Below are 17687 nucleotides of genomic sequence, written 5' to 3'. Positions count from 1 at the left end.
GATATTAGCTTTCTTTTCTTTTCTTTTTTCTTTCTTTTTTTTTTTTTTAGATTTTATTTATTTATTTGAGAGAGAGAGAGAGAGCACAAGCAGGGTGAGGAGCAGAGGGAGAAGCAGATGCCCCGAAGAGCAAGGAACCTGAAGGGCTCAAACCCAGGAGTCTGGGATCCTGACCTGAGCCCAAAGCAGATGCTTAACCAACTCACTGAGCCACCCAGGTGCCCCTGATAGTGGCTTTCTGCTAGGATGAGCTTTTGTCATTATTCTTTGAGCCAAGTAGGGGAAGATTGGGGGTCCACCATATTGAGTGTATAAACTTGCATTTAATCTCGTTTTCAAGTATGGCATCCTTGCACCCAATTATCCCCGATGCCTTACACTTATGCCTGTTGTCTTAAAATCCAGATGTCCTTTCTAGAAAAATAAATTTCCCAGTTTTTTAAATAAACCTCCAGAGTGTGGGGGGTTAGCCGTCTGCTAGAAGGTGAGGAAAAAGAATCTGGGTTATAATTACTTCTCACCAGATTTTTGAGCAGCCCCTGGTTTTCACCTCTTCTTCATCCACACTTTCAGAGGTGCTTGGTCCCTCCTATAGCCAGGACTTTTGAGAGTTCTGCTTTCTTAATCCGATTGCTTCTTAGCATTCCCCATGGCTGCCAAGAAGTCAGCTTTTTCATATCTAATGTCTGTTGCCATTTGCCTATCTGCCTTCTAGCTTCTAAAATGCTATCCTTTTCTGGCTCCTTTATCTTTTTATTTATTTTTTTTAAATCTTCATTCTGTGTTTTAGTAAAGTTTATTGGGGGGAGGGAAAACTAAATTGTGTGTTCAGTCCCTCATTTTGACCAGTCCTCCCTGCCTCCATGTCTTCGCACATGCTCACTCTACCGGAGGTCCTGAATCTCTTCTGTTAATCCTTTGATACCATGCTCCGGTGACATGTACTTCTAATACTGTGGCCCCTGACTCAACAAAGTTACTCCTGCTCCCCTTGCTTCTAGTTCTGTCTGATCTATTTAGTTAGTAGCACATGAGGATTATAATTATTTGATTACATGTAAGTCTCCTTTGCTAGTTATACATAGTAATTCTAATCAGATTTAACAAATTGCTGCATTAGTAGAGGTCATTCTTTGATCAGTGTTAAATAATAAGTACTCTAAAAGTCATAGCACAAAGAAACTTCAGCTTGCCTCTGTCTGCTTTCCTAAAAATTTAGTTTTCAGTCTCAAAACAAAAATTATTTTGAAACAATTTATTGTGAAACTTGCGTTTTTATAGAATATTGTCTTGCCACATTTATTCCCTTGACTGTAGATTTAAATTTAAATCAAATTCGTACCAGGAAGTAGGACTAGGACATGTGCAAGAATCATGCTCAAATTAACTTTTTGGTAGTGCTAAAAATATCTTTTTGATTTTTATTAACTAATTCTATGGAGAGAAGTTTATGTCCTCATGAGATGTTATGGAATATACATTTAAATAGAAGGCTCTGGCATCCAATGTAGACAGAGATTTATTTTCTCTTATTTGAGGTAATGTGTACAAACTTAAAACATCTTGGCTTTTAATGCAGAATGATCCAGCGTAACCATATAAAGATGTCACCACATTATAGTTTGGATCTCCTGAAATATTTTACTCTGTTCTTAAATGCCCAGTTCTATTTAAAATCAAAATGATAATACACATTGATTGCTGATAATACTTTACCTTTGGTTCTTCAGCTGGATAGATCTTGTGGTTCTGGTAGAATTTATTGAGACCCTTAAGATGATAGCATCTCAGGGTTGGAAGAGAGCTTAGAGTCCCCCAAATCCAAACTTCAGGCCAGTTTACTTCAAAAGCCCTGAGATTGAAATAGCTTGAGCTACTATTAGTGAGTAACTACTTATCTAGTGACTGGATGCTTATACCTCTCTAAAATCCTCTTTTCTTCTGTTTAACTGCTCTTGTGAGTCTGTCTTGATATAAGTGACAAACCATTCTGATCCTGTTTCTGTATAGATCAGCCATAGTTTTACACAGGCTCTCATTTCATTTTATTTATTATTATTTTTTGAGTATAGTTGACATATAGTGTTGTGAGTGTCAGGTGTATAACAGAGTGGTTCAATAACCCTATATGTTACACTATGATCACCGCAAGTGTAGCTACCATCTGTCACCACACAACACTGTTACATTACCATTGACTATTTCTTACACTGTGCCTTTTATCCCTGTGACTTATTCATTCTGTAACCGGAAGCCTGTATCTCCTACTGCCGTTCCCCCATTTTGCCCATCCTTCCTCTCTGGCAACCATTAGTTTGTTAATTCTCTGTATTTATAGATTAGTTCTGCTTTTTGTTTGTTTATTCATTCTGTTTAAAGTTTTTATTTATTTATTTAACACAGAGAGAGAGAGAGAGAGAGAGCACAAGCAAGGGGAGCGAGCAGCAGGCAGAGGGAGAAATAGATTCACAGGGAGCCCAACATGGGGCTCGATCCCAGGACCCTGGAATCATGACCTGAGCTGAATGCATGCTTAACTGACTGAGCCACCAGGCGCCCCTATTCATTTATTTTTCAGATGCCACACATAAGTATTTGTCTTTCTCTGTCTGACTTTCTTCGCTTAGCCTAATGTCTTGAAGGTCCATATATGTCATAAATGGCAAGATCTAATTATGGCATTGTGTGCGTGTGTGTGTGTGTGTGTGTGTGTATGTACACACAGCATGTCATCTTTATCTATTCACCTCTCAGTGGACACTTGGGCTGCTTCCATATCTTAGCTATTGTAAATAATGCTGCAGTAAACGTAGGGGTGCATATATCTTTTTGAATTAGTGTTTTCATTTGTTTGCCGATATATCCAATAAGGGGTTAATATCCAAAATATGGAAAGAACTTATACAACTCAATACCAAAAAACAAATAATCTAATTAGAAATAGGCAGAGAACCTGACTATGCATCTTTGCAAAGAAGACATACAGATGGCCAACAGATACATGAAAAGATGTTCAACATCACTCATCATTAGGGAAATGCAAATCAGAGCCACAATGAGATATAACCTTATGTCTGTCAGATTGGCTAAAATAAAAAAGACAAGAAATAACAAGTGTTGGCAAATATGTGAAGAAAAAGGAACCCTTAGGCACTGTTGCTGGGAATACAAATTGGCATGCCATTGGGGAAAACAATATGGAAATTCCCCCCAAACTTAAAAATAGTAATACTATATCATTCAATAATTCCACTGCTAGGTATTTCCCAAAAGAAAACAGGCTTTCATTTTAAATAATGTATAGAAGAGAAGCTTCTACATAATGTATATGACTTGCCACAGTTCATAATTTATTATAATGCTGGCTCAAAATTGCAAGCATTTTATTTTCATGTTTTACATTGTTTCTAAATTTAAAAAATGCAAGTGACACACAGATCTTCAGTAATTATCATTTATCATGATCTTATTTATGACTACCACATTCTACAAGAAAGAAACAACGAACCAAAAGATTGAAAGGAACAAATATACTGATGGTAAAATGCTCATTCATCTTCGGCACTTGGTGTATATAACACTTCATCATTGTGTTGTTCATCAAACCTATTCTGAATCTATTTTTTTAAAACCAAATATGAGTGTTTAAAGTTTAACTAAGCTTTGCTACCTAGGTGAGGGATCTAGGAACCATTATAGGTTTCTAGTGTTTTTTGAGGAGTAAAATGTAGATGCAACTGGAAAGTACTGCAGGAGGGTACAAAGTTTTATTTCAGACATGAGCCAATAAAGTTGAGCTATATAATTATGTTTAAAAGCAAGAAAACCATTCTGTGGTCTATGAAAGCTTATATGTCCAAGTAATAAAAGTAGAACTGGAAGTTTCTATGACCCTGGGCCATGATAAGGAAAAACTGTCTTCATGTCGGTAAATTTTACACTAATTTTGTCTAGCACCTTTGGGACCCACCCCTGATTATTATAGGTAGGAAGCCAATTAAAAGATGCATAACAGCAGATTTTAATTGCTATTAACTGTCACTTTTTCAGATCGAAGATTAAAAGGTTAAATTCCAGATGTATTGAAAACATAATTATGACCACCACTAATATCAGCAAGCATTTACTGCGTGCTGGCTTTGTGTAGAGGGATCAGTAATAGGTTTCAGAGTCCCTAGAGTAATTAGGTGGAAGACTATAATAGCACTTAGTACTGTTTTATCTCACACAGTACAACTATTTTACAAATGAGGAAACCGGTATACAAAATAATTTCTCTAGGGGCACCTGGCTGGCCCCAGTTAAGCATCTGGCCTTTGGGCTTAGGTCATGATCCTGGGGTTCTAGGATTGAGCCTGGTGGTTGGTGGGGCTCTCAGCAGGGAGTCTGCTTCTCCCTCTGCCCCTCCCTCTGGCTTGTGCTCTCTCCCTCTCACTCAGTCTCTCTCGAATAAATGAATAAAACCTTAAAAAAAATTTCTCTAAATTCATCCAGCTAGTAAACAGCTGAGCTGGAATCCACATAAGAATCCAAACCCCATGCTCTTATTCATTAAATCACCACATTAAGTCACAGAATCTTTTTGGAAAGTGATCAGGAATAGTACTGAGCTGCTATCCTAAAATACTGATGTCAGTAGCCTGAGAATTTCACCTCACCTCTAAGCACGGGGTCAGCCAACTGCAGGTTCCCTTTTTGTACCAGTTACCCTGTTGTGCAATGAGTTCAAGATGTGAATAAAGATTCCAGGTGTCGAGTTTGGCAGGATCTGATTCAGGCTTACTCAAGGCTATTTCCTACCTGTTTTAGGAACAGCGTCTGTGGCAGTAGCAGGCATCCTTGCGGCTCTTCGAATAACCAAGAACAAACTGTCTGATCAAACAGTACTGTTTCAAGGAGCTGGAGAGGTACCTGCTTATCCAAGACTTACATTTCCTTAAATTAATGAATAGAGTTTATCTTAATTATTCATTAATTAGAAGTTTGAGATATCTTTCAGATTTTTAGTGTTTTGCAACTATAGGTTTGTTTGTTTGTTTGTTTTAAGATTTTATTTATTTATTTGACAGACAGAGATCACAAGTAGGCAGAGAGGCAGGCAGAGAGAGGGGGAAGAAGGCTCCCTGCCGAGCAGAGAGCCCGACACGGGACTCGATCCCAGGACTCTGGGATCATGACCTGAGCTGAAAGCAGAGGCTTTAACCCACTGAGCTACCCAGATGCCCCCCAGCTATAGGTTTTTTTGAAAGATACCGCAGTTAAGTATTGAGGCTTATTCATTTGTCTTAGGAGGCTTTAGTATAGAAGTATAGTGATACTTTCCACAATCTTAAATTTCTAGAGATTATCAAATGGTGGCGTGGTCTTTTGTTTTGCATATTTGCGGGAACAAAAAGTTTACATTTTGTGATTATGTATAAAAGCCTGTAAGGAGGGGCGCCTGGGTGGCTCAGTGGGTGGCTCAGGTCATGATCTCAGGGTCCTGGGATGGAGCCCTGCATTGGGCTCTCTGCTCAGTGGGGAGCCTGCTTCCCCCCCTCCCGCCCCTGCCTGCCTCTGCCTACCTGTGATCTCTGTCTGTCAAATAAATAAATAAAACCTTAAAAGAAAAAAAAGCCTGGAAGTATTTAAGCTATTATATCTGACACTTTTAGTATCCTCCGGAGGCACCTATTAGGGTTTTCTTAATTTGACTCAAAAGTCAGTGTGCACGTATATAACTACATACGAGTTTTTAAGAAAAAAATATTTGAATTGGAGACTTGTTGTGCATTGTTCCCATGCAAAAGAAGCAAAACGTTTACAATTGCTGGAAGGAGATGGCAGGGAGGCAAAAGTGGGCTGTTTTTTGTTCTCTTTTGTTATGAGTTAATCATTTGAAAGAAGAAAACTAGACTCCAGTGATAATTCACCCCCTAAAATAGAAATTAAAATGTCAGTTGAGTTTGAGCTTCTTGTGAGAAAGCTGCCCAAATCTGTTTAGAATTATAGAATGAAATGAATGGAGAAATACTTTTGTGGTTATATAAGAAGCTTCAGATTTTTAAGTTGAATATTATGAAATGTATTATACTGGTAGAAATTGTGTATATTGTGTTGGTTTTGATTTTACTTGTTCTTAAAATGAAATACGCAAAGCTAAAACTTAAATGCCAAGATATAAACATGTCAAAGTATTCAGAATGTAAATTACAAGTTCATTTTCACATCAAAATAAAAATCAAGGCTAAATTACATCTTATTAAAATTCGAGAAGTTTTTTTTGTTTGCTTTTTTGTTTGTTTGTTTTTGAGTTTTTTATTTGTGTGGCTGTTACATGCTGTATTTACTTTTAGTCAACTTATTTGAGTTCAAATTCTTTGAATTTCCAAAGGGTTTTTGATGAATTGTACAGGCCACTTCTTGATACTCAGCAGGGCAGAGGTATTCATGGTTGGATGATTCAAAACTGATGCTTGTTTGTCCCTGAAAGGGTTTTGGATGTTCACAGATTATCACAAAATTTATCAAATACCAAAGAAGTTGATTCCTTTAATCTTGCAAGAGATTTCACAGTACTTTCTTTGTCCAAATTAACAGAATTAATAAATGCGTGGGGACAGAGAATTTATGTGTTTTATTCTGTTGCCTAATTGGTCAAGTTCCCATCCAAATGACCAGGCTTCATTCTTCAAATTCAATTAGAGGAGCTGGAGCCCAACAATAAACAATACAGTCCAATAAGCAAGGCTGACCAGGCCATTCTTTTAAGCTCAATATTTTCTCGTTGGAGCAAATCTTAATTGCATTAACAGGATTAAAGTAATGACAGTCAAGGATATCACTGGTTTATCTGTAGCTAAAGAACAAACCACATAATAGTGGTTCTGTTGTGATAAGAAGAGTAAATAATTGTTCATTAGCTTACTCCAAAATGTGACAAAAATACTTTGCTCCCAGTATAAATGAAGGAATATAGCTGTTTAAGTCAGTGAAGCCATTTTGTTTTTTCTTATTAACAAAGATAAAATGAAGGGAAACGTAACTCTTGATAAGTTATAATGTGGAACAACTTTTCAGAGTTTTGTTTTCATAATGTCCTTCTCAGGCTGCCTTAGGGATTGCACACCTGATTGTAATGGCCATGCAAAAAGAAGGTTTACCAAAAGAGAAAGCCGTGAAGAAGATATGGTTGGTTGACTCAAAAGGATTAATAGTTAAGGTAAGAATTTGACATTTCCAACTGAAGAAAAATTAATGTGCTATTCTGGATGCCCATCTCAAAGATTACTACTACTTTTACTCATCTTACCCCCAACACTGTGTTAAAAGACTAGCCATTATACATGAATGACCATGTCATACAATGATATTGATACTCTTCTGAAAAAGAAGACTGGCTCGGCTACAGAAGCAGCCTGTGAAGTACAGGGGCTCCTTACAATTCTGTAGGTTGTCAGTGCATTTGAATTAGTTTCCAGATGAGGCAGTTTGATGCTGAAACACCTAGGTTAGCTCCTTTTATTAAGGGCTATTTGTCGAATTGCACATTAGCTAGGAAAAAAAAGAACAGATGATGAAATAGCTACTCTTTTGCCTGCTACTTTCTCTGGAATAAATTCTTGAGGGTTTGAATGGGAATTCTGAATACCATTTTTTTTTTTAAAGATTTTATTTATTTGACAGACAGAGGTCACAAGTAGGTAGAGAGGCAGGCAGAGAGAGAGGAAGGGAAGCAGGCTCCCTGCTGAGCAGAGAGCCCAATGCGGGACTCGATCCCAGGACCCCGAGACCATGACCTAAGCCGAAGGCAGCGGCTCAACCCACTGAGCCACCCAGGCGCCCCTGAATACCATTTTAATAAATGGGCTGTTCAGTGTTAACTACAAGGTTGTTTCCCAGCTCTAATAAAGATAACAGGACCTACTTCTTAGGTTATTGTGAGAACCAAGTAAGACTAGGTAGGTTGACCATATTGCTACATAGTTATATGGCATTCATATTACTTATACATTAATATTACTTCTAGTTATAAGGCATTAATATTACTGCACATTAAGTGCTCTTCCCTAAACTGCCAGAAAAAAAACTCGTGAATTCCCTTGCTACCTGAAGGTGAATTTGTAAAATAACCAGTGATCAGCATAGACTTCTGGAATTTAGTATAGAAGCAAATGTGAAGGTATACAAACTTTCTAGAAAACTGGCTTTTGTGTATCCAAAACCTTTAAAAGTTTATGTTTCTGAGCCAATAGTTTCCATTGTAAGAATATATTTTATAGAGATAGAGAAATACACAATGTTTTATGTTTTAGTTCTTTTCATTTTTGAAGTTTTCATTTAAACTCTAGTTAGTTAACACTCAATGTAATAGTAGTTTTGTATGTACAATGTACTGATTCAACACTTACATACACCTGTTACTCATCACAAGTACACTCCTGAATCCCCATTATCCATATCACCCATCCCTCACCAACCTCCCCTGTAGTAACCATCACTTTGTTCTCTGTAGTTAAGAGTCTCTTTCTTGCTTTGCTTCTCTGTCTCTCTTTTTTTCTCCTTAAATTTCTCTCTTTTTGTTTCTTAAGTTCCACACACGAGTGAAATCATATGGTATTTGTCTTTCTCCAACTTACTTATTTCAATTAGCATAATAACTGTTTAGCTCCATCCATGTTGCTGCAAATGGTAAGATTTCATCCTTTCTAATGGCTGAGTAATATTCCATTACATATACATATACATACTTTTTTTTAAAGAACTATGACATTAAAGACTTACCAATATAATGTTAGATGAAAGAAGGAAAACGCCATGTTATATGTTATTATTTTATATTTTAAAAAATGAGTTGTGGGGTCTATTGCCTGGCTCAGGTGGTTAAGCAGCTGTCTCTCGATTTCAGCTTAAGTCATATCTCAGGGATTGAGCCCCACGTCAGTCTCCATGCTCAGTGGGGAGTCTGCTTCAGATTCTGTCTTTCCCTCTTCCTTTGCCCCTTCCCTACCTCTGCTTGCATGCATGCACACTCACTCTCTCTCTCTCTCTAATAAATAATAAATCTAAAAAACATTGAGTTGCATATAAAATTATGAAAGTAAATGTATAAAATATGTATTAGCTTAAAACATATTATTTTTAAAGCCTTTCTGTATATTCCAAATTCTCCTAAGCAATTACGTTCTTTTAAAGCTAGAAAAAAAGTTTTAAACTAATATAGACAAATTTTGCCTTAATAAAGAGTGTATGTATAACTTTTTGTGGCAAGTGAGTATAAGAAAGTAAGATAAGACAGGAAGTACTTTTACAATATCTCCTGAGAATCAAATAATAATCATTTTATTAATTTTATTAACTTGAAATGTAATTTTTTACAATATAAGAAAAACATAAAGTTTACAATTTTTTGGCTTAAAAACTGCTATAGCTTTGAAGAATCAGCATAAATAGAAAAAGTTATACATTTTGGGCACACAATTTATATCATGATCATGAAATGAGATTTGCTGAATGAAATTTCCTCCTGGCCAAGGATCATACTAGACTCTGGGACTCAGTAAATCCCTTGATCTCAGGAGGCTCACAGACTAGAGGGAAAAAATCAAGCTGAAAGTTATGTCTCTATATGAAAGTGTTATAGAAATACGTTCTTGCTACCAGGGGTGCCCTGGAAATGAAGTTCCCAGCTGCACTGATGAGAAGAATGGGCCTGCTGAGGAGGGTTCCTAGAAAAGGTGTTTCTTCACCTCAGTTTGAAAGGAAGAGTTAGGAGTTCTTGAGTCTCCACAGATGTCTTAAATGTCTCCTATCTGAAAGTGAGACAAGGGAAGTATTATGGAAATTTCACTAGGAGATCTTGGCTGAACCTGTGATCATGTCTTTCATCTCTCTGTGTCTTCAAAGCCTTGCATAGTGTCTAGCACATAATTGGCAATAAATATTTTTGTTAATAAATAAATTGATTGATGAATGGCCTTCCAGGCAGAGGAAGAGTATTTGCTAAAGAGGATATTTCACTATAAAAGACATTTAGGGCTTAGATTTGAAAGGAAGCAGATGACTGACCAGTGACAAAAGCTCTTCTAAATCCTGACAATGAACAATTGAAGAAACTTATGCAGAGAGGGTTAGTGTCTTGTCACTCTAGGCATTGTGGAGGATGGATTGAAATGAGGGAAAACGGAGTAAAGGAAACTAGTTACAAAGCTGTTGTAGTAATAAAAATTCATTGGTACCTGAAATAAAGCAGTAATTATGGGGGGTGAGTGAAAGACATTTTATTCAGTAGATGTTTAGTAAACAGGACTGGCATACTTAGTAACCACTAAATATGGAGGGAGGAATAGGGTAGGGTGGTATAGGCAGGAACCTAGCAGGACTCCTTGGGTGTCTGGATAAACGATGTGGCCACTACTGTAGAAAAGGAATAACAAAGAGATCATGTTTAAGAGAAAGATAATGTAATTCAGCTTGGACATAGCAAGTTGAAGTTACCTTTGCAGATCTCATGGAGATGTCCCCTTGGCAATCAGAGTTATAAGACAGACACTCAGGATAAGGGTCTCGGCTTCTGCAGATAGAGATTTTGGGAATATCTGCATGTAAAAAGTTGGAGCCATGGAAAAAAAGATATACAAATTACATTATATTTAGGGATGTAATACATGTAAATATCTAAAAAAAAAAGTGGAAGTCTTTGATTGTGGATTTCTTTTGTGATTTCTAATGACATTTTTATGTGAAATCTTTATAGAAAATATACAGATTTTAGCATCTCAAATAATTTTAGTATAGATTTACTGAAGTGAGACTCCAAATTCTGTGGCTTACAATACTTGGAATAACTGTGAAGTTTGTTGCCTAGACCTAATCAGTCACTCTTACCTCATGTTTTACTTGCCAAAATAAAGAACTGCATATATTCTGCTTGCCAAGATAAAGTTACATTTTAAAAGACTGTTATATATTTAACAGCTTATGCGCTATTTAATATAAAAGAAGAATGAAGCTTCAATTAACCACTTTTTCTTTCAAGTTTTTAAAAAGTCAAAATTATGTTGATTTTTGTTACAGAACTAGTAAGTCTGAGGATAACTTGTAAATTAGTGTAATCTTGCTTTTAGATATACATGATTTTTTGTTTGTTGTCCTTTATACTTAGTACTTTCAAAATCTCCTGAAAACCAATAAGAATCATTTTATTAATTTTATTTACCTGTCATGTAATTGTTTATAATACATAACATATAATAAACTCCTTCACTTTTTAAAGACATAAAACCAGAAACTAAAAAGTATACTGTGTGGTTGCCTCATTTATGGAGTTCTATCATCATCAGACCAGGTGATAATTATTCTGGCAGTGAAATGGCATTGGCAGTCTGCAAGGAGGGCCCTGTCTACAGATGCATAGAGGGGCCCAGTTAAACTCTGATAAACTGATCACCTGACAGCAGAACTGGCCAGTGCAATGGGGCAAAATATCCAAACAGGCATGAATGAATTCTAAGAGAAGGCAAACGAAAACCCTTGTGGAAGAAGTCTTCTAGTGCCTGTGTGTAGGAAGGAATAAATATTTATCAGTAACAATCCATAGTTAATTTTTTCTATCTATCCTGGGCCATGAAATGCTAACCCCAAATCTTGAGGTCTTTGCTACCTATCCTTTCCACCCACACCAGGACATCTGTGCTTTTGAAAAAGGTAGTAATTCAATATGGTTAGCTATATCTTCTCTCCTCTCCTAAGAATCGGCACAAAATAAGGGGTAGGGGAGATTGAAGAAATAATAACACTCAAAAAAAAAAAAAATCTCAGCTATCCATAATACATTTGGTATAATTAAAGACTCTTTAAAAACACAACACACACACACAGGATTTGGGATTTCTATAATAAGAAATGCCCATGTTCACTTTGCCAAAAGAAGGCAAAAAGTGTTTCAGTAAGGGATCCTGGAAGTGGGATGAATAGACAAGAAATCTTCTATATCCATATCCAACGGACAGGAGTAGCATAAAGAATATGGACTCCAAATCAGATTTTGAAAGAAGGAGGAAAATGAGCCATTGGTGTGGAAAATAGAAGTCTGAAGGTGTAGGCAGTTGCCTTAATACTGCCAGACCTAGAGGTCCCATTCCAGTATTTTCTTCATCTAAACCAGTTCTTCAAATAGACTTTGAAAATGGTACAGCAGTACTGGAGAGACCTTGCTTTTTGTCTTTTGATTCTTCTGTTTTTGGCAAGTAGAGGCTTTCAGTAGTGCTCGTATTCCATTTCATGATTCCTGGCCTTCCTAAGTCACCAGAAAGAAAGTCATCAAGCCTTTGGGGGAGAGACTGTGGGTAATCTGTGTTTCTTACTGGGTAGATGTCTTCTGGTCAACTTCTGGCTTTGGCTGGCTGGGAGCTGTCTGTGCTGTTGCTGTGATTCAGAAAGCAAAGTGTTCTTGCTGAAATCATACACCTTTGCCTTTCATACAATGGTTATCCATCTTCTTTGTGATTTGTTTCTCATTCCAGGAAATTCAGGAGATTTAAACCTCATTAAATATTTTTCATTGTATGTAAAGTTGTCAGTCAAACAAAGCAGTACTAGAAATCTGTGAATAATAATTGGTTGTTCTACAGCTTTTCTTCTTTAGTAAAAGAAAAAGCATTTTGTATGTTTTTGAAAATATATCACGTATCTTTTTAAAATGCATCTGGTAGAAATCTGATAAATCAGTTGGTGCAGTGATTCTCAAAACTGATCACCATCTTAGTCACCTGGGAGACTTTAAAAAAAAATATTTACAGATTCTAGAGCCTCCTCCTGGACTTAAATTAGAATATCTGAAAGCAGGGCTCAGGAATCTCTTTCCTGAGGTGAGTCTGGTGCTCTGGAAAGTTCAGATCTGGCTCACTTTCATCACACTGTCCTCACCACTAATCCAAACTGTTTCTATAGATGGAGAAATCAACATCCATGGAAGTCTCAAAGGACATGCCCTAGGTCATGCGTGAAGGGAAGAGCCTGGGGCTGAGATCCGGAGCCTTAGTCCCATGTTTTCTCTCTAGCATTTGTGGATGGCATTTTTCTGTGTCTCACTGGAGAGCTTTTATTTACTTTTCTGAATATCATGAGATAGTCATGAATATGAATAATTCATGAAAATTGAATTTTTTCATGAATAAAATGAATAATTCATGAAAATTCAGGAGTAAAGTAAATTTATTTGCTGTTGGCTATTAGAATGCATTCTGCTACTAGTGATTTATTCATGTCCCTAGCCAATAAAATTTATCACAAATTAATGCTGTATTGATAGCAATCAATGAAAATGAATGGATTTCCATTTTTAGAGAGATCATATGTGAATTTATTTTAAACTGTATACCAGAAGCAGTGTGGATGTATTCGCCTTGTCATGTAGTTTGTCAGTAGTTGAATGGTCAAGAACTGGTTGTTTTCTCAGACTGGGAAAACCAGATGCTCTCAGCAAGCCTTCACTGTGATTCTTCTCTTGATTCTTCTACCTCGTGCTTTGGGCCAGGCCATTTTTCCATGGATTGTGTGGAATCTTACTGTTTGGCTAGCCTAAGCACTTTTTAAAATAAACAAAGCAGTGGCGTGTTTTCCTCTTTTTTAGTCTTTCCTATTCCTATTCTATTGATAGTTCTGGAAATCTTCCAGATGTTCCTTTCCCTTACCATCCTTTTTGTGGGGTTTCTCCTTTCTACTTGAAGTAAAACACAGGGGAAGATTGATCATATTGTACTGCTATTAAAGAAGAAAACGTGATAGTAGAATGCAATAATAGAACATTTAAAGCCAGATCTAGGAAGTGTGGTCTTCCTTGACCATATTCAACATTGGTTATTCCAGTGCAGTTTTCAGTTCTATGGTATACAGAAGGGAACAGGAGCATATGAGAGTTCAGTTGAGCCACTAACCATGATAGGGAAGAGAGATGGGTTCAAGTAGAAATGTAGATTAAAAACATCAGGGTTCCTCCCTTGGGAAAGGAGACAGTGTGATTCAGTATCGTTTTCAAATATACAAAATGTTATTTTTTAAAAGATTTTATTTATATATTTGAGGGAGAGAGAGAAGGAGGGAGGGAGAGCACAAGTGAGGGGAGGAGCAAAGGGAAAGGGACAAGCAGGCTCCATGCTGAACATCAGAGTTCAGTGGTGGGCTCAACAACAGGACCCTGAAACCATCACAGAAGCTGAAACCAAGAGTTAGATGCTTAACAGCCTGAGCCACCCAGTGCCACCCCTACGCAAAAGATTATTTACAGCCAATGATACAAAATTGAAAAAAAAAGGAATTGTATTAAATTACAGTGAGCAAGAATTTGGGAATAAAAAACAACAATTGTTTAAGTATAGAGAAGTGGTAGAATTTACTTTGCTATGAATCTGAAAAATTTCTTGATTTTAATGTTTTGCTCATTGGCCTTCCCAGAAGATAAGGGTTTGTCAAGGCAGTTTCTTCCTGATTGTATATGTGCTGTTTTCAGATATGAAATGAAGAGACTACTAGCCTAAAGGTCCCGGATTGGTTAGATTTTAAGTTAAATTGTTATACAAGGAGACCCCAAAATATGGCAACTTAAGTTAAAATTTATCTCTTTGTCACTTAATAGTATGGAGGTAGGCAGAAAAGGGGCATCTGTGTGTCTATCATCTATCCCTGGGTACAGAGAAGCTTTCCAGGTCTCACTGTTCCAGCCAGCCAGGGAGAGAGGGTGGGGAATGGATGGGGCAGGGATTGGGAGAATAGGGATGGGGACGGGGTAACTGAGTCAGAAGTTGTACACATCACTTTGACTCCATCCTTTTGACCAGAGAAAGTTTCATGCCACTCTAGGCTGCAAGGAGTCTAGGAAAGAGTATCCACCTGGGTAGTAATGTGATTGGCTAAAACTGGGAAGTTTTATTATCAAAAAGGAGTGAATGAAAAAAAGTTGTGGGTTTTTTTTGTTTTTTTTTTTAAAGATTTTATTTATTTGTTAGAGAGAGAGAGACAGAGCGTGAGCACAGGCAGACAGAGTGGCAGGCTAGAGGCAGAGGGAGAAGCAGGCTCCATGCCGAGCAAGGAGCCTGATGTGGGACTCAATCCCAGGACGCTGGGATCATGACCTGAGCTGAAGGCAGCCGCTTGACCAACTGAGCCACCCAGGCGTCCCAAGTTGTTTTTTTTTTTTTTTTAAAGAGAGATTGTACACCTAAAAATTTAAGATTTCATATTGTGTTTTCACAATAATATAATTAAAACAACAACAACAACAACAGGAGAACATGAGGTACCTGGCTGGCTCAGTCAGAATAGCATGCAACTCTTGATCTTAGGGTTGTAAATTTGAGCCCCATACTGAGTAAAGATTACAAAAATAGAACTTAAAAAAAAAATTTAAAAAGGAGAGCATGACTATTGGTGGACAATTAGGATTCTCTACCATAGATGAAAAGGGTTTCAGGATTTGGATATAAAATTGGTATGACCTTTTCAGGGGGTGCCTGGCTGGCTCAGTCAGCGGAGAATGTGACTTTTGATCTAGGGTTTATAAGTTCGAACCCCACAATAGAGGTAGAAATTACTTAAAAATAAAATCTTAAAAGAAAAAGTAATATGACATTTTCAGATACTATAGTAAATTTATTGAATTATATTTGCATAATGCTTACATTTTGTCAGGTGGAAAACAGAAAAGACCAGTAGGCAAACCCTGTGATACACTGTCTTCTCTACGAGTTACGCATTTTCCCAGCAGCTCTGAAGATTACATAACATTGTGTTGAGGTGACTCTAGCCAGTTTGAAGTAGTTTGAATAATTATCCTGAGATCTTTTTCTGTTAGAGAACATAGCACACATTAAAGTTCCCTTGTCCATAAAAACATTGTGAAATACAAATCTCTAAACCTTAGAAGAAGTAGACACATGGGGCGCCTGGGTGGCTCAGTCCATTAAGTGTCTGCTTTCAGCTCAGGTTATGATCCCAGAACCTTGTGATTGAGCCCCAAGTTGGGATTCCTGCTCAGCAGGAAGCCTGCTTCTTCTCCCCCTCACCCCCCACTCATTTGCTCTCTCTCTCAAGTACATCAGTAAAATCTTTAAGGAAAACCAAAGAAGAAGTAGACACAGGGCTCAGTGTTCAGGAATGGCTGTAATGCGTATCTGCATTAGTGAGGAAACTGCTATTAACTGCGGGCTGGAGAATCAGTCTCTGCCAAAACAGGAAAGCTGCCAGATATGGTGGCCGCTACCACCACCATTACTTGGGCCTCACATGTGGGTGTTGGGCTAAACACTAGAGACTCCTGCTTTTGCCTGAAAACCAACAAGCACTACCACAGGCTTGGGGAAGAGCCATATGGCCACTGCTTCATGATGTGCATTGTCTCCTTCAAGGTCCTTTGAAGGTACCTCAGCTTGGTGACCGCTGTGTTGAAAGTAGAAGCTCTAGCTGCAAGATCTCATTTAGCCCTCTAGCCTCAGGTGTGCAGGAACCATGCTAGAAACAATGTGGAGTTCTATAGCATTTGCCATGTCTAGCCTCGGGTAGATGTTAGTCTAAGTTCTTGCCTTTATACTTGAAATTGAGTATATGCATTTCTGGGGAAGAGCAATAACCCAAAACACATTGTGTTTAGTTTAGAATGCTGGAAGCTAAAAGTTATTATTCCCCAGAAATATGTCTCCCCAAGCTGCAACTTTATTTAGTATCTGTCCTAGAAATTTCATTGTTGTGAGAACAAAAATAGTCACGAATTTTAGCTTATATTATTTCCAGAAATAGTTCAGAAATAATTTAGTTAAATACTATAACTCTCAAATGGTTCCAAGTTCTTATTCCTATCCAAGACCAGAATTTTTCTTTCTTTTCCAATAATGCAAGATTTTTTTTTTAAAGATTTTATTCATTTATTTGACAGAGAGATAACGAGAGCAGGAACACAAGCAACGGGAGTGGGAGAGGGAAAGCAGGCTTCCTGCGGAGAAAGGAGCCTGATGCAGGGCTGGATCCCAAGACCCTGGGATCAGGACCTGAGCCGAAGGCAGATGCCTAACAACTGAGCCACCCAGGTGCCCCTAAGATTATTTTCTTGGCCAAATAAGTAAGCAGTAAGAAGAGCATTGAAGTACAGATAGATTGTAAAAGCATTACTTTAATTAAATCATTTCAGGAAAAGGAACCTCTTATCCCCAAAACAACAATAAGAACAATGAGTAAAAAAAAATGATCGAATGTATAATTGAAGTTAAAACTATCCCCTGAATCCAAAAAAATTATCCCCTGTCTCACTCAGCTGTTGCTGAGTTATCAAAAGCCACAAAATCTCAGTGACATGCAACAATAAGGATTTATTTCTCACATACCTAAGGGCTAGGTGGAGTAGCTCTGATAACGTTGGCCGGGTGGCTCTAAGTCATACGTTGGGTGCAGGTCTTTTTCACAAGGTTTTCATCCTCGATGAACCAGACAGCTAGCCAGGTGATATACTTTTAAAGCACAAATAGCAAAGGCATGAGAGAATAAGCAGAAACAACAATTACTCTTAAGGCCTAAGCTTGGAATTGGCACACTCTCATTTCAGCATCCATTTTATTGACCAAAGAAATTGCATGTTCAAGTCCAAAGACCAGGGCTTGGAAAGTATAACTGCCTTTTGTGGAAGGAACTGTCAAGTTACAGTGCAAAGAACACTGACACAG

The 17687-nt window shown here is 37.5% G+C and overlaps 1 protein-coding gene across 1 annotated transcript in view; it reads left to right on the top strand.

Annotated features, from left to right (window-relative positions):
- The window catches only part of ME1 (malic enzyme 1), a 184841-nt gene that overhangs the window by 145120 nt on the left and 22034 nt on the right, over positions 1-17687 (top strand). The window contains exons 8-9 of the mRNA XM_047733415.1: positions 4810-4907; positions 7088-7201. Coding sequence (XP_047589371.1) covers positions 4810-4907; positions 7088-7201 — 212 coding nt within the window. The remainder of the gene's footprint in view (positions 1-4809; positions 4908-7087; positions 7202-17687) is intronic.

Source organism: Lutra lutra, chromosome 6, assembly GCF_902655055.1.
Source record: "Lutra lutra chromosome 6, mLutLut1.2, whole genome shotgun sequence".
Taxonomy (NCBI): domain Eukaryota; kingdom Metazoa; phylum Chordata; class Mammalia; order Carnivora; family Mustelidae; genus Lutra; species Lutra lutra.
Note: the sequence above shows the minus strand (reverse complement) of the source record. Positions and strands in the feature narration are given on the sequence as shown.